The sequence below is a fragment of the Muntiacus reevesi genome, chromosome 8, assembly GCF_963930625.1.
Source record: "Muntiacus reevesi chromosome 8, mMunRee1.1, whole genome shotgun sequence".
NCBI lineage: Eukaryota > Metazoa > Chordata > Mammalia > Artiodactyla > Cervidae > Muntiacus > Muntiacus reevesi.
In genome coordinates, this window is record NC_089256.1 from 51,801,612 (window position 1) to 51,826,343 (window position 24,732).

General features: G+C 47.6%; 1 protein-coding gene across 1 annotated transcript; it reads right to left on the reverse strand.

Annotated features, from left to right (window-relative positions):
- Positions 1 to 20,686: 20,686 nt before the first annotated feature.
- HES1 (hes family bHLH transcription factor 1) lies at positions 20,687 to 23,178 on the reverse strand. The gene is made up of 4 exons (XM_065942622.1): positions 22,821 to 23,178; positions 22,585 to 22,680; positions 22,265 to 22,352; positions 20,687 to 21,605 (listed from the first exon to the last, which is right to left on the reverse strand). Exons 1-4 carry the CDS (start codon positions 22,926 to 22,928, stop codon positions 21,055 to 21,057), a joined length of 843 nt encoding a protein of 280 aa, XP_065798694.1. The 5' UTR covers positions 22,929 to 23,178; the 3' UTR covers positions 20,687 to 21,054.
- Positions 23,179 to 24,732: the final 1,554 nt, after the last annotated feature.

The window sequence follows — 24,732 nt, forward strand, 5'->3', positions numbered from 1 at the left end:
AATTTTGTTCCAGCACAATATGTTGAATAGATCAACATATTCTATTGTTTCTATTCTAAACAACAACAACAATTGTTTCTGCCTGTCTTCAAAAATCGATTGATTATATATGTGGGATATATTTCTTATTCTCTCTTTTCTATTGATCTATCTGCTCATCATCACTATGCCAATATCACACTAGCTTGATTACTGTAGGTTTCAAATAAATCTTGAAATCAGATACTGTAATCCTCCAACTTTGTCCTTTTCCAAAAGTATTTGGTTAATTCTAGCTCCTTTGTGTCTCCAAACTGGAGACACAAATAAATAGCCTAATGTGGGACACACAGAAATGAATCTAAACTTTTTTATACCACACTTGTTATTAGCTCCTTAGAAAAGACGAGTCAGAGATAGATACCTACACTCATTAATTACACCTTTATTTAGAGTATAGTATATAGGAATCTTGAAAGATAAGTGTTTAAGTAACTTGAGAGAAGAGAGGGAGAAGGATAGATAAGCTTGATGAAAGAGAGGAAATTTATTGATATAATTTTGATAAGTAGGGTGTACATAAGCTGAGTTAGCACCTACAGAGAATAAAGGGTGCTCAGCACAAATTCCAATTAGCTTGTAAGAAAAAGTGCATGAAGAAAGTGGTTTGTCTTCATATTGTAAAGGGTCTTGAGATGGTAACTGAAGAGTTTGTGCTTTATTCTCAGGACACTGAGGAACCATGAAGGTTTTCTTCTGCGAGAGGGTTTTTAAGAGGGAGAGGATTTTTATGGCAGTTGAGCCAACAGCACTAACTTAAGCATTTCAAGCTCACATCCTTTTACAGACCCACTCACATCTTACCTGCTTGCTGTTGGAGTCAGGAGGAGGAAGGAGGGAGGGCTAGGACTTGTGGGAGAGGTTGATTGGCAGCAGGGCTTTAATTTCAATGGAATGTTTTCATGGGCATCGCCTTTCCCTTCCTGAATGGATGGATGAGTGGAGTTTCCTTGGGAGTGTTTTTCTTGGGCACTTTCATTGGGTTTCAACTAAAAACACAGGATATTGGTATGTATCTTCATGGTTTAGGTTGCATTGCAGTACACCCCCAAAACTTCCTTGAAGTTATCTTTTATCCAACCCTTCTCACTGTTCCAGTGCCTACCAAACAGATTTATAGGATGTCAAAGCTAGAAAGGACCTCTGAGAACACCTGAACCATCCTTATCCTCTTACTCCCTCTGTTCTGTGAAGAAATGAAAATCAGAGAGTCACTCAATTCCAATACCATGAATCTGATCACACCATTTACATCTATAAAACCCACCAGTGGTAGCCTGAGATCTTTAGCTAGGGTGACCCGGCATCCAGATTTGCCCAGAATGGTCTTAGTTCTTGCTTACTGTGTTGTCGTTGCCTTGGTGCAGTTATTCATTGTAAACCCTTTCACTTCCCAAAGTGAACTACCTTGAATGATACATTAAATGGTACTCCTAAGTAATGCTTTCCAACATTCAGGCTGGTATGGAGACAGACATGGGGTTGGGTGGAATCTCAGGGTTACTGAGGGGGTTTTGGGTGCCCATCATGCTTATACAATTTCTCAATCAGCAGAGAGAAGAGTAAGACTATAACATTTTAAAGGTCCAAGAAGAATATTGGAATTTAGTATAGAAATCACTTGCAAATATTGGGACACAATGACCTTCAGAATCCAGCCTTCCTTATCCAGCCTCCATCCACCCCTGCTCATGTCCTAGCGCTCTGCTTCCCTCCTGTGGTCCAGCTCCGAGGGAGGGACAATTCATGGTGCCCTGACTCTTCCGTGCTGGTTCAGGGCTCTGTGCTTTCGAACGCATTTTCCTTCTGCTGGAAGATATCTGCCACCAGCCTCAGCCCCTCTTGTCCGAGTGATGAAATCCCACACTTCCTTCACTGCTCAGAGCCTCCACACCCCGGTCTCCCAAGCCACACAGAGAGCAGAGCCAAGCTCCCTTTCTTCTGAGCCTCCCCATACCCTGTTCTCTCCTTCCTGCTGTCGCTGACACCATAGTGTTTGGCTGTATTTGGTTACATGCTTGCCTCCCTCCTGGACTGTGAGCCACTTGAGGGCACAGGGAATGGTGCAGTCCAGCCCCATCGGGGAATGGGTGTGGTGTGGCGTGAGCATGAGGGCAGATTTGTGCATCATGCTTGTGTGTGTGCATGAGTCTGTGTGGCTCACGGAGGTTTCCTGGAACTTTAGGTTCTTCTCAGGAAGCCAAAAACACTTCAGAACAAGTCAGCCTTTTTCCATGCACCTTCTTTATGAATTAAGCAGCATAAATCTCTGATCTATTTAAAAACAGGGAAAGGGAAGTCTGTAGAGACAAAAATAACTTTTTCAAGGTCACTGACTTGAGTGGTTGGCCCCCTGGGAGAGAAGCCTTGTGCCTTGGACCCAGTTTAGTCCAGGATGAGGGGTACTGGTGAGCTCGGCCTGCCTGTCTGCTCCCCTGGGAGGTAGGGGTTCCCCGCAGTGAGGCAGGCTGTGTGGGGGCCTGTCACCAGACAGGGGCCTTTCCCAGAAGCTGGTCCAAGGCCACAGAGGCTGAGCAGAGGCCTGTGTGCTGTGTCTGGTGAGGAGGGCTCTGTTCTCAGTGGTTTACGTGTACAATTTCTAGAGCGGGGGGAAGACTTACAGCTGGTGCTGAAGTTACACACCAGGTCCCAAGTAGCTTGGCAAATGGTAATAAAACCACTGAAGCTACAGTATACTAACACATATATATGGAATTTAGAAAGATGGTAACGATAACCCTATACGAAAAACAGAAAAAGAGACACAGAAGTACAGAACAGACTTTTGAACTCTGTGGGAGAAGGTGAGGGTGGGATGTTCCGAAAGAACAGCATGTATATTATCTATGGTGAAATAGATCACCAGCCCAGGTGGGATGCATGAGTCAAGTGCTCGGGCCTGGTGCACTGGGAGGACCCAGAGGAATCTGGTGGAGAGGGAGGTGGGAGGGGGGATCGGGATGGGGAATACGTGTAACTCTATGACTGATTCATACCAATGTATGACAAAACCCACTGAAAAAAAAATTTTTTTTTTAAATGTGAAAAAAAAAATTAAAAAAAAATAAAAATAAAACCACTGAAGCAAAAGAAGATGGAAAGGGGCATGCGGAAGGGGGATGGGCTGAAAGAGAGAGATTGAGATACTGAGATTCTGAGGCTGTGGGGAGGGACCAGAGTCTAAGCTTTTGCTCTCAGAATAGCATAAATCACTCTCATTTTACCTCTCTCTTTCTGTTTCTCTCCATACCCACCACCCCACTCTCACCCCAATTCAACAACCCTCCTCTCCCCAGCTCAGAGATTCTCTCCTCTTTCAGTCAGAAGTTGCAACGACTTGGGGCAGCCCTGGGTCCCCGGTTCAACATTCTCCCTTCCTGCCTTCACCACCTCCTTAATTATATACAGGAACACTCTTCAGGAGCAAGAAAAATGAGATGTGGCTCCCACAGGACAGAAGGGAAGGGAGCGGCTCCCGCCTCTGAGAGATGTCAGTCTCCAGGTGGGGCGGGGCCCAGACCAACCACATCCACGGAGTGGGGATGAGAGGGGCTGGCCCCAGCTTCCGTGAGGTAGGTGTCCTCCAGCTCTGAGTCTCAATTAGATTCCGTAACAACCCCTCCCGGCTCAAAGAAACAAGGAGCCACAGGGAAGGGAGAGGTGGTGGCTTGAAGGAGGCGGAAAAATGCCAGCTGCTGTCAGGTAACCTGAACCTCGACACCTAGTTGCGTAGTCAGTCAGGCCTGGCCAGAGGCGTCGCTCCAATTCTCCCTCCTCCAACATAACTTCCTGCGCAGCTTTGACCTTCTGTTGGGCCCAGTGCCCCCTCCTCACGGCTTGTCATGCCCACATTTGCCCTTCCACTTCTTGGGGTCACTTGCCTCCCTCATCTACACACCCAACTATCCTGGAGTGTAAGGAGGTCAAAGGGTCTGAAAAGGCTTTAACCTGAGAGGGAAAAGAACTGGGGAGAGAGTGAGGGGGAGGGAGTCTCCAGGTTCATTTTGAAAGGCTGAGTCCCTAGTGGTGGGATCTTGGGAACAGGAACTCCACCTAATTTTCCAGGGAATCTGCTGAAAATCCAGGAAATGGAAGCCTGCTGCTGTGGGGGCCACCCACAGGGGGACAGGGCCTCCCCAGAGCACAGGAGCCCAACATCAAGTTCTTGGGACCAGCCTGACAGTGCAGGACAGCCCAGTCTCCCTTCCTTCTCCTCTTCCCTTCCACCTAGAAGTCCACTCCAGAGTAGGGCTGGGAGAGAAGGGTACTGGGTGGGCAGAGCAGGTGCTAAGATCGTTGTTGAATCAATAGTTAAAACATGAATCAGAAAAAGAGAGGGGTAGAGGGAGACAAAGGAGGTCAGAATAAGAATCAGGCAGAGACTGGGAAGAAGGGTGGAGAAATGAGCAGTTGAAAGGGGCTCTGTTTCTGAGGGCAGGTTAATGTCGACTTACAACCCATGGATGACAGTCATCTAACTGCAACATCTGGCATAACAGGTCCATACGTACTGACCCTCATTCAGGGAGCAGGCTTATTGGGAGGGCAATTCAGGGAACCCTGGTCTCAAAGTTGGAGGACTCCTGGGACTGTATGATCCAATGTTCCCATTTTACTGATAAAGAAACTGGAGTTAAATGAGGGCAAGTGACATTACCAAGGTCACAGTGTGTTGGGGCAAGATCCATCTCCAGGTCTGGTTCTGGCTCCACCTGCACACCTCTAGGGGATTTAAAGAGACAGTTTTTCTTGGACATTAAACTGATGGATGGCTGTGACTCATTAGCACATGAAACTGGTCAGACCTGGCCTTTCTCTGCCTTCAAACTTGAAGCCACACCCAGCCCTGGGGCTTCTTCTAACCTCTTCTCTTCTCTTTCTGCTCTTGCCAAACTGCCTGGACTCTCCAGTCTTTCAACAACAACAGAAAAAACCATAGTGCTCATTTTGCTTGAATCACCTTAGGGGGCCCCCTTTTGAAAATTTTTTTATTTGTACCTGAATTCTTCAGAGATAGAGAGACTGGTGTCTCATTCATCTGTCTCTCCACAGTGACACAGCATGGGGACACAGTTGGTGCTCAGTAAGGGTTCTTTTAGCATTGGAAGGAAGTACGGAAAAGATGAAGACCAGATCTCGAGACAGCCTGAGGAGCCATGAGCTTTACAAACTTTGTTGATGGATTTTCTTAGAAAAACCCTGGAACCCATGGTCTGGCAAGGAGAAGTGCCTTTATGTGCCTGTTAGACAAGCAAAAAGTACTATTAGACCTTCATTTATACTCAAGTATATGCAAAGAACAGAAGTAGGTTCTCAAAGCAATTTAGAATCAAGTCGATAGACAAGATTTAGGGAATGGGGAGTCCAGCTGGAGCAGACTTGTGAACCCCTCCTGGTCTTTTAATATTACTTTCCAGATGTGTAAGCACAAACTTCCTTCAATAGCAATTTATGACTTAATTCACATCCAGTCTATTTCTGGAGTTAATATCTCACATCTATAAATAGTCAAGAATAGTTGTGTGGACATGTGGACATCATGCGAATTTTAGGTTTGATAGCTCTTTTGGAGTGGGATCTGCAAAAATTACATATTCAGCTACTTAAATGTTTCAACCAAGAAGAAAAAAAAAATGAGGAATGACCTTCAACTGTACTTCAAAGATGTCAGCTCAGTTGATCTTACAAGGTCATAACCAAAGTCAAGGAGGATTTTAGAGGTTTCCAGCCTTGGCTTGTTATAGCTAGTAGACTTTCTTATAATTTCAAGTAATTTTACAGGTGGCTCAAGATACAATTAAATTTACTTTAGCTTAAATGTTTCAGTCAGTTCAGTTCAGTCGCTCAGTCGTGTCCGACTCTGTGATCGCATGAATCACAGTACACCAGGCCTCCCTGTCCATCACCAACTCCCTGAGTTTACTCAAACCCATGTCCATCAAGTTGGTGATGCCATCAAGCCATCTCATCCTCTGTCGTCCCCTTCTCCTCCTGCCCTCAATCCCTCCCAGCATCAGGGTCTTTTCCAATGAGTCTACTCTTCACATGAGGTGGCCAAAGTATTAGAGTTTCAGCTTCAGCATCAGTCCTTCCAATGAACACCCAGGACTCATCTCCTTTAGGATGGACTGGTTGGATCTCCTTGCAGTCCAAGGGACTCTCAAGAGTATTCTCCAATACCACAGTTCAAAAGCATCAATTTTTCGGTGCTCAGCTTTCTTCACAGTCCAACTCTCACATCCATACATGACCACTGGAAAAACCATAGCCTTGACTAGACAGACCTTTGTTGGCAAAGTAATGTCTCTGCTTTTTAATATGCTGTCTAGGTTGGTCAAAACTTTGCTTCCAAGAAGTAAGCGTCTTTGAATTTCAAGGCTGCAATCACCATCTGCAGTGATTTTGGAGCCCCAAAAAATAAAGTCTGACACTGTTTCCCCATCTATTTCCCATGAAGTGATGGGACCAGATGCCCTGATCTTAGTTTTCCAAATGTTGAGCTTTAAGCCAACTTTTTCACTCTTCTTTCACTTTCATCAACAGGCTTTTTAGTTCCTCTTCACTTTCTGCCATAAGGGTGGTGTCATCTGCATATCTGAGGTTATTGATATTTCTCCTGGCAATCTTGATTCCAGCTTGTGCTTCTTCCAGCCCAGCGTTTCTCATGATGTACTCTGCATATAAGTTAAATAAGCAGAGTGACAATATATAGCCTTGACGTACTCCTTTTCCTATTTGGAACCAGTCTGTTGTTCCATGTCCAGTTTTAACTGTTGCTTCTTGACCTGCATATAGGTTTCTCAAGAGGTGGGTCAGGTGGTCTGGTATCCCCACCTCTTTCAGAATTTCCCACAGCTTATTGTGATCCACACAGTCCAAGGCTTTGGCATAGTCAATAAGCAGAAATAGATGTTTTTCTGGAACTCTCTTGCTTTTTTGATGATCCAATGGATGTTGGCAATTTGATCTCTCATTCCTCTGCCTTTTCTACAACCAGCTTGAACATCTGGAAGTTCATGGTTCACATATTGCTGAAGCCTGGCTTGGAGAATTTTGAGCATTACTTTACTAGCGTGAGATGAGTGCAACTGTGCGGTAGTTTGAGCATTCTTTGGGATTGCCTTTCTTTGGGATTGGAATGAAAACTGACCTTTTCCAGTCCTGTGGCCACTGCTGAGTTTTCCAAATTTGCTGGCATATTGAGTGTAGCACTTTCACAGCATCATCTTTCAGGATTTGAAATAGCTCAACTGGAATTCCATCACCTCCACTAGCATTATTCATAGTGATGCTTTCTAAGGCCCACCTGACTTCACATTCCAGGATGTCTGGCTCTAGGTGAGTGATCACACCATCGTGATTATCTGGGTATAGCTTAAATGTTTATGTACACACATATCCCATGTGATGCCTGACTATGTACATTTGCCTTATATCACTATTGCTAGCAGTTGGCTTGCAGGATGATAACTACCAAGAAATCAAACAATAAGTAAACAACCTCATATCCAAAAGTTGCAGGTCCCTGGAATTACTTTAAAAGAAAAAAAAAGTTATCAAAAAAACAGAAAACACTTTTTTTACAGAGAGGAAAATTACTATTAGGGGAAAACAATAAACGGAAACAAAATCCCAAAAGCTTTCAATATTTGATTACAATTGCTCATAGTGTTTAAGGGTATGTGTTCATAGTGCTTAAGGAAAATGAAGTTACATGACTTTCATTACTTGCATAAGTCACTGGTTACGTGGGATGACGTAGATGAAGCTGGGACCTGGGTTTTAATTGTGTCAGTGAAGGCAGTGGGAGCTATGGAAGATTCAGATGGGAGGAGGAAGAAGAGGGAGCTGTGTTTTAGCAGAAACATCAGGAGTTCAATGGCAAGAGATGGACAGAGTTAGAGCAAAGGCAAAAAATCCAATTTTGAGGATGTAGCAACCACTGATATGCAAACTACTGATGATACTTGAGCTGGGGTTGACACTGAGATAAACAGTGGTTTGAGAGAGAATTATCTAAGCTCTTGGTGGATGATGATAGCAGGTAGGTGCTGGAGAAGGGAGAAATGAAATAACCCTGAGCCTGGCTCTCTGGGGGGTGATGATCATTAGACCTTCCCATGCTTCTCTGGCCACAGGCATCTACTGAGCACTTGAAATGTAGCTGATCTGAATTGAGAAGTGCTCTCAGTATGACAAAGACACCTCTGTCAAAAACTTCAGTTCAGTTCAGTTGCTCAGTCATGTCTGACTATTTGCAACCCCATGGACTGCAGCACACCAGGCTTCCCTGTCCATCACTAACTCCCGGAGCTTAGTCAAACTTATGTCCACTGAGTCGATGATGCCATCCAACCAACTCATCCTCTGTCATCCCCTTCTCCTCCCGCCTTCAATCTTTTCCAGCATCAGGGTCTTTTCCAATGAGTCAGTTCTTTGTACTAGTTCCCCAAAACAGAAAGTCAAATACCCCATTAATAATTTTGCACATGGATTACATACTGAAGTAATCTTTTGGATATATTGAGTTAAATGTTATATTATAATTAATATTAATGTTTCTTTGTACTTCTAAAAAACGTAGCTACTGGAACATTTTAAATCACACATTATTCTCTGCTAGGCATCACTGATCCAGTGGTTTCCCATTGCTTTTCGGGTTGGACACAGATTTGTCACTGAGACCATCAAGGTCCCCTGTGACCTGCCAGCTTCTCCTGAGGCCGAGTGAGGGCCCCTCTCCCCTTCGTCAGCATGTTTCAGGCATGCGGCCTTGCTGTTCCCCCAGCACGCCACTGCTTTTTCTTGATGCTGGACTCTCTCTACCATGTCCCTGCCTGTCATGTTCTCTCCTGAGATCTTGGCTTGCTGAATCCTCCCACCCTTCACAGTCTTCTCTAGAGGACATCTCCCTCCCCAGGGCTATCTCATGCCCTACTTTAATTTCCTCAGAAGATTTCATCAGTATAGAAATTACCTTGTTAATTTCTTTGTGTAATGTTTTGTTCTCTCTTTCCTCCTGACTACAGCTTAAGTCCTTAGAAACCAGGGACCTCTTTCTGCCTTATTGTCCTTTGTAGCTCAAGGCCTGACACACAGTGAGTCTACAATACATATTTGATAAATGATTGAATTGATAAATACAGAACCATGAACAAAGACTCCTGGCTAGACCAGCGTGGGGTATTGAGATGATGGCTTTCATCACATTTCCTCCTATATGGTCCGCACACCATAGCCCTCTCTAAACTGTGACTTCCTTGAAGGCCTTCGCATCTGTTCACCACTACATCTCCAGGGTTCCCAGCCACCCCTGGGTGCAAGGTGGAAGCTTAGAAGATATCTATGGAATGTACACACGATTACAAAACCAAGGCTGGTGCCCTAGACCCCACATCTTCCTACAGAAAACAAAGAGATTTCATCAATTTTCTTTGAATCAGCTTCTACCTTGAATATTTCAGGTGCTTTGCAAACTGTGGAGAAGTTCTTAGTAACTATATTCATGAAACAGCAGCAAATGACGTTGGTTCTCTTTGTGGCCCTGGGCATCACACTCAGCCATTTACAGACCTTGCCGGGTCGGCCAGAAGAGACATTTTTGACCTTCACTGACCGGGTCTGCAAAATCTGGTTGGGTTTTTTGGGGGGTTTTATGTTTAACTGGCCTTCCTGGCTTTAGGAGTCCCCTCCTCAGTGAGGTGTTCCCTGGTCACACTTCTGTCCCTTCTATCAGCACTTGATTTTAGTTGCTTCATAGTATTTACCATGAGCTGATGTTCTCTCTTTCATTTATTTATTTTCTTTTTTGGTTGTCTTCTCTGCAGTGGGATGTGTGCACTCTGAGAGCCAAGGCCGGGCCAGTCTTGTTTGTTGTAGAAAGTCTGGTGCCTGGAACAGTGCTGGCACAGAGTAGGTGCTGCATGAATCCCTGGTGAATGACTAGTCAGCTGCAACCAAGAGCTGCTTTGTGGGCCAGTGACCCACTGGTCCCAGATGCCCCCTCACTTCTGGTACTGCATCCTGAGCTGCAAGTGACCTCAACGAACTCTCTCTTCTGAAGAAACCCTTCAGGTAATACACGCTCATTGCAATCTAACACAAAACTGGGATGCAAAACACTGGCCATCACAGACAGGAAAGAAAAGCCCAAACAAACTATACCAGGAAATTTAGCAACTGCTTCGTGGCTCGGGGGACGTTTTGCTTACAGAGACTGCATTGATCTTGTTGCAAACAGCCACATTGTCCTGACAGCTGTTCTGGTGTGGCCGCCTCCATGGCTGGTACTTTGGAACCTTTTGTTACACCCTTAGACACTTATACCCACTGGTTTCTCTGGGTCATGGTGTGACTCATTCACATACTAAAGAATGACTCTTAAACCAGCCCGCACAAATATGATCTTCAAAATTGAATACTTTTTCCTCTTAAAGTTTAGGACTTTCCCATTCTCTTTCTAATTTTTGGTTCTGAGAAGTTCCTGGTAGTTCATTTGTGCTGAGAATCACTAAGCTTTACATGTAAAGAAAACTTGCCTTTGATTGCATCAATTCTGTCACTCAGTATACAGGAGGAAGGAAGGGACTTGCAATTCTCATTCCCTGAGAGACTCGGTTACATGTCTAACACAGCAAAGCGGGAGTGAGGACAACAGATTTCCAGCAGTTCCAAAGTAATTCTAGCTATACATGTAGCAAAAGTGCATGGACCGCTGAGACTAGATCTATGTTTATTTGCCCTTGAAAGTCAGCAGGGAAAGGCAACCACAGAGACAGGCTTTAGGAAGTACAGGTCCACTTCCGTCCATTTCAAAGTTCGGTCCATTTCTGCAGAAAATGAGGGAAGTGTGACACTCTAGCCAGAAGAGGAGGGTTCCAGAGACCCACCTGGCTCTCTCTAGCTGCCACTTTGGCCAAACCATCTACTCCCTTTGAGATGAATTGTCCACATTTGCTATGAGGATTGCATGTTCAGTCCTACTTACCTACATCGATTGCTTTTGGGATTAAATGAGGATGTCTGTGAAAGCATTTTGTGAAACTTAAATTCAAATTATTCAAATGTAAGTTGCTATTTTTATTAATATCCTTTCTTATATTAGCAATGTACACCTTCCTGAATGACCTCTGTACAGAAGCCATTGATTGTGCCACTTACTACAGGTAGAGAAAAAGTATGTTGCTTTTGCCTCCAAAAGTCACAGAGTCTGAGCTGGGGAGACAGATAAAGAGACACTCTAATCCAGCGTCATCAGTGCTGTGTTAAATGCGCCAGCAGTGGGGAAAGGGGGAGGTAGGAGTCAGAGCCAGGATTTGGAGGCCTCAAGATGTGCTTCTGGAAACCAGGTGAATTGAGCAGTCTTGAAGGATGCATAGGTAGGAGGTCTCTGGATGGAGAAGTGGAGGGGGGATTCTTCCAGCGCAGGGGTGGGTGAGGGAGGGGGCAGGGGGGAGGCTCATGGCACTGGTGCAGCAGCTTTGCACCCCAAGGAAATGTGGATGGATGCTGACTTCTTGTAGACAATAAGGCAGGAGGCTAGGCCAGGAGTAAACCATCTGAGTTTCTCCAGTGGTGGAGGCAATAGGAAGCCTATGGAAGTGTTTTCTCAGAGATGTGGTTGTTTGGATGTGTGGCTGGAGTGTGTGGTTGATGGTTGGAGGGAAGCAAAACTGAAGGTGAAGAAAGCAGTCTGAAGGAGATGAAAGCAATGAAACTCCTGCTGGAAACTCCTCCACAAAGGCAATGACCAAGGGGAAGCCTCATGGTTCCTTGTGCCCCTTGGGAGGCAGGGAGGAGACTGGTGGTGGGGTTGAGGAAGACACATTGAGCCTGGGAAATCAGAGGTAGGACATCTCACAGAGGTGGGGGCCTAAGGACTGTCATGTGGGGATGGCCCACAGGTAGCTGGGTCCACATTCTGGAGCTCAGGGCAGAATCTGGGACTGAAGATACCAGATTTGATGGTCTTCTTGAAGATGCCAGTGGGTCTTCACGCTGTGGGTGATGGAGTGACAAGAGGAAAAGGGCATGGATAGATTTTTCAAGGACACTGACCTTAATGGGTGGGTCAAGGGGGAAAAAAATACCATGGTGGATGTTGAGAAGTCTCCAGAGAGGCTGGAGGAAGTCAGGAGAAACATGTGCCACAGGGGTGTAGGAAGGAGGGAATTTCAGGATGGAGTCTGCACATACTCAGAACCTCACAAGTGTTGACGAGGAAAGAACAAAAGAGGGACCATCTGATTTGTTCACGGAGAGAGGGGCACTCACAGGTCTGGCTGCACAGGTAACGGGGAGAGAGAAAGGAGGCAAGGGGGCTACTAGCTAGATTCTAGGGCCCTCGGTGAAAAGAGAGGAGAGCAGCCTGAGGTGGAGAGAGGAGTGTGGGGTGGGGGACGTTGGCTCTGATGATGGTAGAAAAATAAATGTATTTATGTACAGCAGGGAAAAGTAAAATGAGGTTGAAAATTTAGGAATAAGAGCTGATGTTCTGTGGACCACCTCCCTGGTGAAGGGGGAAAGGATCCACAGCCCTGTGAAAGAACAGAAGGATGGAGCCAAGTGAAGGTAAGCCTAAGGGGAGAAGGCAGGACCTGCCAGAAGGAGAGCCATCAGGACCAGAGGACTAAAGGGTGGGAGAGCGTATGGCACCCGAGGAAGGAAGAGCCATGGGTGGGCAAGGGTATGGGGGCAGAGCATATGTCCTCACTTTCCAGCCCAGGGACCCACCCACATCCGTCATCCCCCTACGCTGCTTCCATCCTACTCACACCTGGGATGGGCAAAGTGATGCATCATCCATCCGGTAGGCTCATATGAAAAGCAGAACCAGGCACTGGTGGTGGCGGGGGGGTTCATTCAGACAGTGTAGGTAGAGGGGCATTTATTTTAAAAAGAACAAGTTTCCAGAGAGAACAGTGGGGACTCATCCAGAGGAGGGAAGCACAGAGCCAAGATGTGGACTCCCAGCTGGAGGCTTTACACTAAACATGGAAACTTAATGTCTTAAAAATGTTTTCCAGTTTTCCATCTCTTTTATCTGATGTTCTTCCTCAGGCCTTTATCAAGCATACTAGAAAATCTTTTGAATACACATACTTAAATGTATGTAAAACATACATATTTTGGAAAACTTACGAATTTTGAAAATTTTGTGATATTTTGATTCCACATGTTTGACTTAGTATGAATAGAATGCTAGGTTTCTAATTTAAAAAAAATAGATACACAACAATTAACAGAGGTTTACTGTATAGCACAGGGAACTACAGTCAATATCTTATAATAACCTATAGTGGAAAATAATATGAAAAATAATATATATGTATAACTGAATCACCTAGTTGTGCACCTGAAACATTGTAAGTCAACTATTCTTCAATAAAATACATTATGCTATTAAAAATATTAAGTTGAATTCAATCCCATATCAGGTTAGAGACTAGATGCCATATCCCAAAACAATCAATTGCTCAAAATCCAGCTTCTATTTTTAAACTAGTGTATGCATGTAAATATGACTACAGCCTCAGATCTTTGATATAGGAGCTGTGCGAATATTTGAGACAAGAATGACATTTTAAGTTATCCTTTATGAACTTCTCCCAGCATTAAAATGTCTCTTCTTTGGATGGATACTCCCTATTTTAAACTTAAAATGTAGTCTCAACGAGATCACAGTAAAGTAGGTTCTGAGTTCTCTAGATGATCATAGTTTATGCTCCTTTCCCATCGTGCCCTTCCCCCCAACTCCAAAGCAGGAAAACAAAAGTAAACCAAATGAGCCTTTAGTTTCAGAGTTTTTTAGAGGCTTGTTCACCTCTATAAGGTATTAATGGCCAATTCCACAGTTACTTTGCTAGCTAGAGTTTCAAGGAAAATATCTATTTGATTCTGCAAGATTCTACATTATTTGTACGAAAATAATCATATGGGCCCTAATTATGGAAGAGACACAGGGAAGAATAACTCTGTGTTCGAAACTATTTGTTCTTCACAAATGTGGTGTATGGGAAGCCTTCCTTTACGGTTTGTATCTCATCCCTGACCCTGAGTATCTGTTAGGTATTCGCTAAAATGAAAAAATGCCTTCAGTACTTTACTCCTAAATGTCACACAGGATTCTGCTTCTGAAACCAATTTGATATGGCTTTTACCCTCTCCTGCCCCGTTAAGGGAATAATATTCCTGTTCTACATTTTGATGCCTTATGGACACATTTTTACGGGAAAAGCTACTAGAAAAAAAACTACGTTGTAGAAAACATGAAGTTTAGGGTGGTGGTGTTTGTCCCTTGGAGTAGTTTTTCTCTAGGCTGGAGATTCTGTCAACTGGATTTATAAATTTCACTTCTCACATTGATGACTAAACTAGCACAATTAGTTAACATGAAAACAGATTGCATTTTTTAATAACAAACTAGAGTAAATTACAAAGAATATTTCTTAAATAGCATCACTATCATTAAGTGATACTTGCAATTCTAAAGGAAAAAAGAAGTCATTGATCACTGCTTCAATAAAGGCAAATTACAACTGGAAATATATCCAGACATAGAATAGCTGCAGCGAAGCCTTTTATTAATTCAGACTTCAAGTATTTACTTATGCGGCAATCATGGCTCTTCTTGTTCTTACTATAAAGACTTATATTATAAATAGTACTGTAAGAGCTATGTTTAACCTGCTTAAGAGAATATAGCCTTTAAATGACTTTAGTTCCATTAGTTTTATGAAAGCAAGTGCTTCTGTCAATTATGAATTCAGACTTACTACAAGTATTTGCCAAGTTTACTGTTTTTCCTTCTATTAGATATTTAAAATTCAGATTTTTCACTAATTTACACTGATTTCACTAATTCATTCTTGTTTAACCAGGCTAATCTGGTAAGTTTAGTTACTTCAGTAAGTGTACTAGTGGAAAAACTCTAACCAGTTGTGGAAATACGTTCCCTAAACGGAGAGAGTCTGATAACCACATTCTCTTCAGAAAAGAAGTGGGCAAGTGAAAGGGTGGGAGGGGGGAGTGGTAGGTGGGGGTTGGGGTGAGGGGTGGTGCTTAGGATGAAGAGAGAAAGTGATGGCACTTTTAATTCTTGCTCTTCTGTTTTCCAATGAAGGTAACAAGATATCATAGAGAAGGATAATGTCTTAGTGGCAGATATGTAGGCAAATCCTGTCAGATGTAGTCTTCCTTTGATGGGTCTCACTAACACACAGGTCTCCAAGAACTCAATGTGTGGCCTATTTTCTTGCAATAGTGCAGGGCCCATGCTTCAGGTCTGTTTCCACATCTTTAACTGCAGATGCAAATACTTGATTGTAAAACCATCCCAGGACCTTGGTTGAAATTTTGAAATGTGCCTGATATAGGTTCTTGCAGATATAGGTTCCTGTAAGCTACAGTGCATGTGTCAAGCTATAGAGGCATATTCACCTCAAGGAGAGAATTACAGACCGTGGAGTTGAGAAGGACTTCAGAGACTTCTGGTCTAAGCTTCTGCCTTGTCAGTGAGGAAATTAATGGCCAGAGACTCAGGAGGGCTTGCTCAGCATCTCATAGGCAGTGATCAATTTGGAACCAGGATTGCCGAACTCCCAGTCCTTTCCTTGACTGTATTAAGATGACTCTGCACATTCAGAAGATATTAGTATTGTAAAAAGATGAATCTTGAAATTAGCCATTTGACACTAATTTTTCTTATGTGTAATTTGACTAGTTTTTTATTTACCACACCAGCCCTTTCTAAGGTCACAAAAATGTACACAAAGATTAATCATGATTTGGAGGCCCAAAAAGTTATCCGATATGAAGTGTTACTTTTTGGTACCACTAGTGTACACTAATCCTCTTCTATGGCATTTAGCATAGAATACTTAAATTTATTTATTTATTTATTTTTACTGGTCTGTTGGACCTGTTACAGCTTTATAGCTACAGAGATCATGCCTTCCTTCTTCCTTTTATTTCCATGGTGCCTGGTTCAATAATTAATGAATGAGTACATGAAATTCAGGGCTTTCCCGGTGGCTCAGCAGTAAAGAATCTGCCTGTAATGCAGGAGACGCAGGTTTGATCCCTGGGTTGGGAAGATCCCCTGCAGGAGGGCATGGCAAATCACTCTAGTATTCTTGCCTGGAGAATCCCATGGACAGAGGAGCCTGGAGGGCTACAGTTCATAGGGCCACAAAGATTTGGACACGCCTGAAATGACTGAGCATGCACACACATGAAATTCAGAACCTAGGGAAGAGGCCGTGGTACTTTCACATAGCTGGTGCAGTCACAAGCAGCTCCTGAAATCACTGCGCGAAGGCCAAGGCTGGCTTTCCCGATTGATGACCATCCCTCACTGTGGTTTAGGAATCATAATAGCTGACCTACATTGAGCTTCTCTGGTGGTTCAGACGGTAAAGAATCTGCCTGCAATGTAGGAGACCAGGGTTCAATCCCTGGGTTGGGAAGATCCCCTGGAGAAGGAAAAAGCAACCCACTGCAGTATTCTTGCCTCAAGAATTCCATGGACAGAGGAGCCTGGTGGGCTACAGTCCATGGGGTCACAAAGAGTTGGACACCAATGACCGACTAACACACATTGGGGGCTTATGTGCCAAGCACCACTCCAAATGTTTTGCCTGCATTTACTCATTTCATCCTCACAACCCTATGAAATATCACCTGGGGAGGTACAAATACCACCCTATGGTACAATGAAGGTGCAGAGAAGTAATTTGCCTGGACTTACAACCTCAGCAACCTGAAGCCAGATCATGTGCTTTGGGTCTAGTTTTTGGCCTCCAAGCCAATTCATATACCTGAAAATTTCAATACAACCATGGCAAACTTCCTGGAATTCCCCCAACTGGACTTACACATTTACCTCTGTCTGTGTTTCCCTTCTCATTCCCGTCTCTTCTCTTCCTTGACCGCATCTGTCAGGTCTCCGCTTCAGGTGCCAACGCTCTAATCAGAATCCATCTCTCTGTTCTTAGGTGCCCATTGTTGACACTTTTCTGGCACGTCCCACATCAGGCCTGGGATGAATCACTTGGATGTTTGTCTATCTCCCCAGCTAAACTGAGAGCTCTGGGGGGGCAGGGGGGTGGGTGGGTCTTAACGTTATCTTTTTAGCGCTTGCAGGGGGCTTGCTGGGCACTCGGTAGGTGCTAGAGATGAGATGAGATGAGGGGATGAGAATCATTTCACTCGGAGATGAGAATCATTTATTTTTAAGGAGTCGCGAGGTGCCGTCGGGCGGCTGTCTTGTCTGGGACGACGGTGTGGGCTGAGCCGCCCAGGCCCGGCCGCTCTCCCCGCCGGCCCCCACCCGCCCTGGCCTGACTTGCCGCTTGGCAGGGCTCCGGCGGCCGCGAGGGCCTCTGCTGCCCTGACACTGGCCTCGGCCCAGTTTCCCGGCTTCTAAATGCGGCCCGGAGCTACCGGGGGAACTGGAAAAACACTGGCAGGCGGCCCCACCCCCGGGCCCGGCGGGTCGGGCGGCCGCGTTTCTGCGGCTAAGGGCCTGCTGCTTGGGAGGCGCTGGGGCCCCGGGCGGGGAAGCGGGGGAGGCGGCCGGGCGCGGGCGGCTGCCTGCCTGTCAGCGGGAGCGGGCGCGGGCTCGTGTGTCAGCGGCTCCCTCCTCCCTCTCCCCCCGCCACCGCCCGCCGGGCCTCCCGGCCTCCCGCCGCCGCCGCCGCCGCCCGCTCCCCCCGCGGCCTGGCAGGCTGCCGGCTGCACAGGCGGGGGTTCGCGCCGTTCTCACGACCTCTCAGGTTGCCTGAGCTCATCTGGGAGCTATTCATTTCCTGCCAGAAAGCAGCCGGGCCTGCTAAGCAAACCACCTTGGCCGCAGGGCCGCCGGGGCTGGCCCTGCGTGGCCGCCCCGGCCTGCTCCCCGCCCGGGCCGCGAGCCGCGGCGGCCTCCCTGGAACCCCCGGCGGCCCCGGCGGGCGCGCGGCGGGGGCAGCTTGGCCGCCCATCTGGTTGCACTTAGGAGCCGGGGAGGAAGCTAGCAGCGGGGTGTTACCGGCCAAGGGGTGTGGGAAAAGTTAATTGACTTTAATGACAGGTTTCCCGGGACGGCGGTGACGATGAGGGGGTCCAGCTTAACCCCTAGGTCCCCACTCCAGCAACACGTGGGATGGAATGGGGCGCGCGGAGGGGGCGCGCCTCCCAGTCGCGGCAACTCACTACTTAGAGAAGGCTCCCGAGTCTAGACCCAGGAGAGCCAACCATCCCTCCATCCCCCGCCCCGCTTCCAGTTCAGCGCCTTTCCAGCTCCGGATGCTGCCGGGCACGGCGGGGGGCCCGAGCCGGGGAGGGTCTCCATTGAGAGGACGTGGAGATTGGAGCCGCGCCTTATCGGGAGCCACCGGCACCGCCCCGGGGCGGAGGAGAGGGGCTGCTGGGTGCGACTCAAGATTGTGTAATTCCTTCTGGCCCGAAGGAGCCTGTTGTGGGCAAGACTGAAGCTTCTCCTCTCCCCCAGCTGATTACTGCAGAAAGAGCCTGGGTGCAGGAGAGTACAGGGCCTTAGAAATAAACACACTCCTTTCACGGGCTTGGAAATGTCCCGGGGAGGGGAAATGACTCACCCAAAGAGATACAGTGAGCTTGCCGGCAGAACCGGCAAAAGAGCCTGAAAATCCCCACTGGGGCCTAGGGTCCACCCTTTCTTTTCGTTTTGTACGGAAATGCCTCATCTACTAGTTTAAACCCAAATTTCAGGGGCGAAAAGACCACTTTCAAAGTACAAATTACAAATTATTTGTACAAATGTTATTTGTACCAAATTACTTTCAAACGAACAAATGTTTACTTCTTTGACATTATCACTCCCCTCAATATCTGTGGACTTTTGATATTAATAAAAATCCGCTTTTTTCAGTTGTTCCCCTTCCGAAGAGGGGAAGATGAAGAGATTGAGTTTTGAGTTGATTTAATGATTGCACTGTGTGTGTGTGTCAATTTTTAAGAATATAAATGCATTTTTATAAAAATGAGATTGTTGTCTCCCTTATTTCTGCCAGGACACTTCCGGTGGAGCCAGAGGACAGATTTACCAAGTGAAGCATTTGAGCTTGGGTTGGGGAGAAATTGTTATTATGTCTGTATTTAAACAGGAGAAAAATGGCAGGAAAATGATATGATAAAGAAGGGTGTGTGTGTATGTCTATTTCTTTGGGGGGAAGGTATGTTGGACACCTTTCACAGAGGCAAAATGAGGCAAGTAGGAGCCAACATTTTAAAAGTATTTTTTAAACCTTTCACTCTAGATCTGAAGCTGGATGGAAGGTATTTGAGTAGAAAACTGACTGCTGTCTGCTAGATCATTCCAGTGATAGAGCGGCTCTCCACATTGGCCTGTGGGAAAGGCCAGCCAGGCAGGGGAGAGGTAAAGCTTTTGAAATAAGACAGAAAATCGTTGGCTTTATCTTTGTTAGGAAAGCTTCAAAGATTGATCTCTCCCGCCTCATCCTTCTCCTCCCAGAAGCCCTTCTAAGGGGGGGGGGGGGGGGCGGCGAGAGAAGGCTGGCGGGAGGGGCCAGGCCGGCGCGGGGGGAGGGGGACGGGGAGGAGGACTGGCCGGCGGTGCGGGAGGAGGGCGCGCCCGCCAGACCCACAGCGCGGCTGATGTGTCTGGTCTCGCAGGGCTCGTGGTTTTCATTTCCCCAACACCTGGATGCAGTCAAACACCTGGCCAAATCTGACAAAATCTGACAAGCCTTTGTGATGGGATTTGGAAGAAATTCCCTGCAGATCCTGGCACAGTTTAAAGCTGTCCGCTTTGAGTTAGGACTTGTTAAGGAGGGTTATGTGAGCTGAAACCCGAGACAACCCTTTTGCTTCTATCTGGAGCCCACATCTTGCCTGGAAATGGGGCATGACCAAGCAAAGGGGTCGCTTGCTGTTTGTATTAAAAGGGGAAGATGGCCTGTGTGCTTGCCAGGACGGCCTCCACATGCTTTCTCTATTAGAGCCAAGCACAGAAACTTATCAAAAACATATGTCTGGTGTTAATCATCTGGACTGGGGCTCCACTTGGGAGTCTAACTAGCTGTTCCTTGGCAGAAGGAATCTGTTGACCTTCTCAGCTTGCTTGAAGAGGGTGCAGAGAGGCATTTCAAACTTTTAGGTGCTGGTACAGAAAATGTCTAGCTGCAAGGATTGACTAATTAAAAAAAAGACTCCAACACTTGAAGGCTGGAGCTGCAGCTATGAAGACTTTTTGCTTGGATGCTGGTGAGATACCGTAGGGCACTAGTGCTGCAGGAACCACCCTTAAATGTGCAGTGGGCACCTAGTACTGGATTGATTAACTTCATGAATTCAGCCCCCTTCCATCTTCCTCAGAAGGAGCCAGTATGAGAACCAGGACTGAATGAACCCACCTGCAACTAAAAAAGTTTTTGAAATCTTTTAAGAGACTGACCACAAATTGATCAAGGAAGCCATAACAGATGGGTTCTCACAAATTAAATGGAATTTAGCTCAAGGAGCAGTGGTAAAAGGCTTGATGGGTTTTTAAAATGTTCTTTTAATAACAAAAGGAGCCAATTCCTGAATTCTCAGATTATGTGTAATTCAAATTCTGCCAAGACCTTCATTTTTACATATTCTGAAATAATCAATTCTAAGACATAAGAACCTTCACTCTTTTATTATATTTTCTCAAATAAACTTCCCAAAAGGAAGATATTTTAAGAGCATTTTCAAACATCTTTGGCATCACATAAAAAAGAAATCTCGTGTAAAAAACGAAATGTCATCTGAACTTTTATAATACAAAGGCGCAATCCAATATGAACATATAAAATATATACAAATATAGTGCATGGTCAGTCACTTAATACAGCTCTCTACAAAAAAAGTAACTTTAGAAATTAAAAAAAAAAAAGTAACTACTTAATCTCAAAAGTCCTCCCTTCTCTCTCAGGGTCCAAGTTCCTGTTTATCGTCCCGAGGGAAGAGAGGTGGTTTGGGGAATTTAGGGGGAGGGGTGGCCTGAGCCCCTCAGTTCCGCCACGGTCTCCACATGGAGTCTGCCGTGAGCGAGGGGCCGCTGGAAGGAGACACTGCGTTGGGGCCCACCGAGGTCCCGCTGTTGCTGGTGTAGACTGGGATGACTGGGCCGCTGTGAGCGAAGGCCCCATTGGGGATGAGGAAGGCAAACTGGCCGTCCGGCGCCGGCACCACTTGGAAGCCGCCGAACACCTTAGCCGCCTCTCCAGCCGGGCTGCCCAGCTTGCAGGGCGCGCCGCCGGGAGGGGGCGCCGCACCCCCGGGGATCGGCACGAGCGGCGGCGGCGGCGCGAACGGCGCGTGCTGCGGGCCGCCAGGTCCTGGCGGGGGCGGCGGCGGCGCCTGCAAGGCGGGGTGCGGCTGCCCTGGGTAGGTCATGGCGTTGATCTGGGTCATGCAGTTGGCCAGGTGGCCGAGGAGTCGGGTGCGCACCTCGGTGTTAACGCCCTCACACGTGGACAGGAAGCGGGTCACCTCGTTCATGCACTCGCTGAAGCCGGCGCGGTACTTCCCCAGCACGCTCGGGTCTGTGCTTAGCGCGGCTGCGGGCCAGAAGGAGACGGATGGGTCACCGAACGGCCCTGGCCCCGAAGCCACCGCCTCCGCCCTGGGAGGTCCCCGCGGCGGGCCTCCCTGACTACCCGCCCGCGGAACTGCCTCTGGGTAGCCGGCTGGGTTTAGAAAAACCATCCACCTCTCCACACTAGCTTGACGACCGACCCCGAGACGCTCCCTTCTCCATTCCCTGTTGCTTCATTTAACCTGATCTGAAGCCTCAAATTTGCCTCCTCCCCACCCCCGCGCGATGTGACCTTGGATAGTGCCCTTCCCCCTCTTCTGCACCGTCCGAGCCTTTTTTCCCCTTATGTAGCGGACGAGGAGGGCGTGCTAAACCAGATGACCCCAGGCTCCACGCAGCTTAAAAACCGCCACGGTTCTAAATCCTTTCACCCCCATCCGCTTCCCCCACTGCCAAGCCGCCCGCCGCCCTCGCCACTACAACCTCTCTCCCTCCCTTTCCGGAACAGTAACAACTTGGAGTTGTGGCTATAAATAAGCCCCAGACCGTGGGAACGCAAGAGTGAGCCAAGGCAGTAAAATGTAGCTGAATGCCTCTCACAACCACGGGCGGAAGTCTGGAAGAAATCACCGCGGGGCGAGAGGGACGCCCGCAGAGGGGGACGCGGCTAGTCACCCTCACCCGTCATCTGTGCCCGCTGCAGGTTCCGGAGGTGTTTCACTGTCATTTCCAGAATGTCGGCCTTCTCCAGCTTGGAATGCCGCGAACTCTGCACAGAAGAGGAGGCAAAGGAGGAAAGTGAGAGCCTCGACAGAGGCCTCGGAATGGTGGGGGTCCGTCCCTCCCCCCGGCCACGGCGGCGACAGCCCTAGACCTCGGCTAGAGGGGCCCAGCTCTCCCGCCTCTGAGAATGCAGTGCAGGCAGGGAAGACCCCGCAGGCAAGGGGATTTCATTCTTAATACCTGGGAGAGAGAGAGAAAAAAAAAAATTACCCACTTACATCTTTTTTAAGAGCATCCAAAATCAGTGTTTTTAGCTGGCTCAGACTTTCATTTATTCTTGCTCTTCGTCTTTTCTCCATGATAGGCTTTGATGACTGCAAAGAAAATTTTTAAAAAAGAGCGCTTGAGTTCCCATGGGACCTGCCATTTCTCCCCGTGATTTTAAGGGAGAAAGGAGCCCCCAACCCCGACTTAATTTCTTGGGGGTGCAGAGAAATACAGGTACTGCCCTTACCTTTCTGTGCTCAGATGCTGTCTTTGGTTTATCCGGTGTCGTGTTGACACTGGCTGGGGTAGCAGCCACCGGGGACGAGGAATTTTTCTCCATTATATCAGCTGGCATTTTCTTTTTCTTTTTTTTTTTAATCCCTAGAGAATTTTATTTTTGTTGTTCTTCACGCAAAAATTATTGTTTTGCTTATGTCCCTTGTTACTTTAGACTTTCTCAAAACTACTGAGCAAGTGCTGAGGGTTTATTATAATATCTTATGGCTACTTGGTGATCGGTAGCGCAATTCCAGGACCAAGGAGAGAGGTAGACGGGGGATTCCGCTGTTATCAGCACCAGCTCCGGATCCTGTGTGATCCCCAGGCCCTGGCGGCCTCTATATATATCTGGGACTGCACGCGAACGGCTCGTGTGAAACTTCCCAAACTTTCTTTCCCACAGTAACTTTCAGCCAATGGGAGGAGGAGACACGCGGCACCGCTCGTGGACCGCGCCCCCCCATTGGCCGCCAGGCACAAGGCCTGGCGGCCAATGGCGCGCGCCTGAGCCCGGGGCACCAGAGGCTACAACGTCAATCAAAAGGATTTTAACCCTTTGCTACTCTCCCTGCTGGGCTTTGCTTTAGAAAGATTTTTCCGCATTGGGTTTGCCCTAGTCTAGTTTATTTCTCTTGGGGCTTCAGCCTTTGCTCTTTATTTCCTTTCATATGTAATAGAGCTGCTTTGCCACTAATAAGTTCATTTGAAATATATATTTTAAAAGGTTTAGAAGGACAGGGATTAAAGGTTATAAATGCAGTGGTTAGAACAGGGGAATGTGTGTAAGGGTGTGAGTTACGAAAAGATCTAAGTGATTTCCCTCTCAGACTCCGCACGTTCGGGGGAAGAGGGGGGTGAAAGTTAACCATGCAAAAAAGGACAAAAAAATTTCCTTTTGCATGAAGAAAAGGAAACTGTGCCTCCATCTTACATCTGCAGATTTTTCAGAGCAAGGTGGTTTTCGATCCCCGCCCCCACCCCGGACCCCTCCCCCGGTCCGTCCCTCATTTCTCCTCTGGAGTTGGGGGCCTTGGACCCCGCGCTTCCCCAGGAAACAATCAGAATAATTTCCAACTGAGCAGAAAGGAAATGGAATTTCAAATGAAAGATTAACAAGGGGGGCTTTGATGGCAATGCCTCAAGGACGCGCGTACGTCCTTGCCACCCTTTCCCTTTCCACCCACCGCCTCTTGGTTCTGCAGCGCGCCGAGGCGGCCTTCCGAGCGGCAGCCTCTCCCTCCTTTCCGCCCCGCAGGCGGCCAGGGCAGCCTCGGCACCCGGCGCACGCGGGCCCTTTAAGAGCTACACCAGCCGAGCTGCAGTTTGACATCAGCCGGCCGGCGAGGGCGCGCCTGGAGCCGGAGCACGTGCCAGGATGTTTTATTGCCGCCGCGACTGCGGCCGGGCTGGGAGGATGTGTGTGTGTGCGTGCGTGTGTGAGTGTGTGTGCGCGCGCCCCGGGGGCAGGGAGGCGGGGGGCGGCGGCGGGCGGCGGAGCGCGGGGGCTGGTTCCTGGTCTCCGGGAGAAGCCAAGAAGGTAAATAGCAGCTGCTGTGCTCAAGCCTGGGAAAACCCCGCCCCCTGCGCCTGGCCTGGGCTCATTGGCGCGCGCTGCGTGTGGGGGGTGTGTGTGTGTGTGTGTGTGTGTCCGGGCCCCCCTTCTCCGGCCCCCGCCGGGCCTGGAATCCGAGGGGGCGGCGGGCTGGGAGCCTAGCCCAGGCGCTGACCACCCGACCCCCCACCCCCAACTACCCCCGGGCCAAGGTCAGCCCTTCCGGGCGGGGAGCGCAAGCCCTGGGGTGGAGAGTGGGGAATTATTCCAACCCCCCTCCACCCCTGATTTCGGGCTTGAGGTTTTAACTCCGCCGAAAGCCTCACTA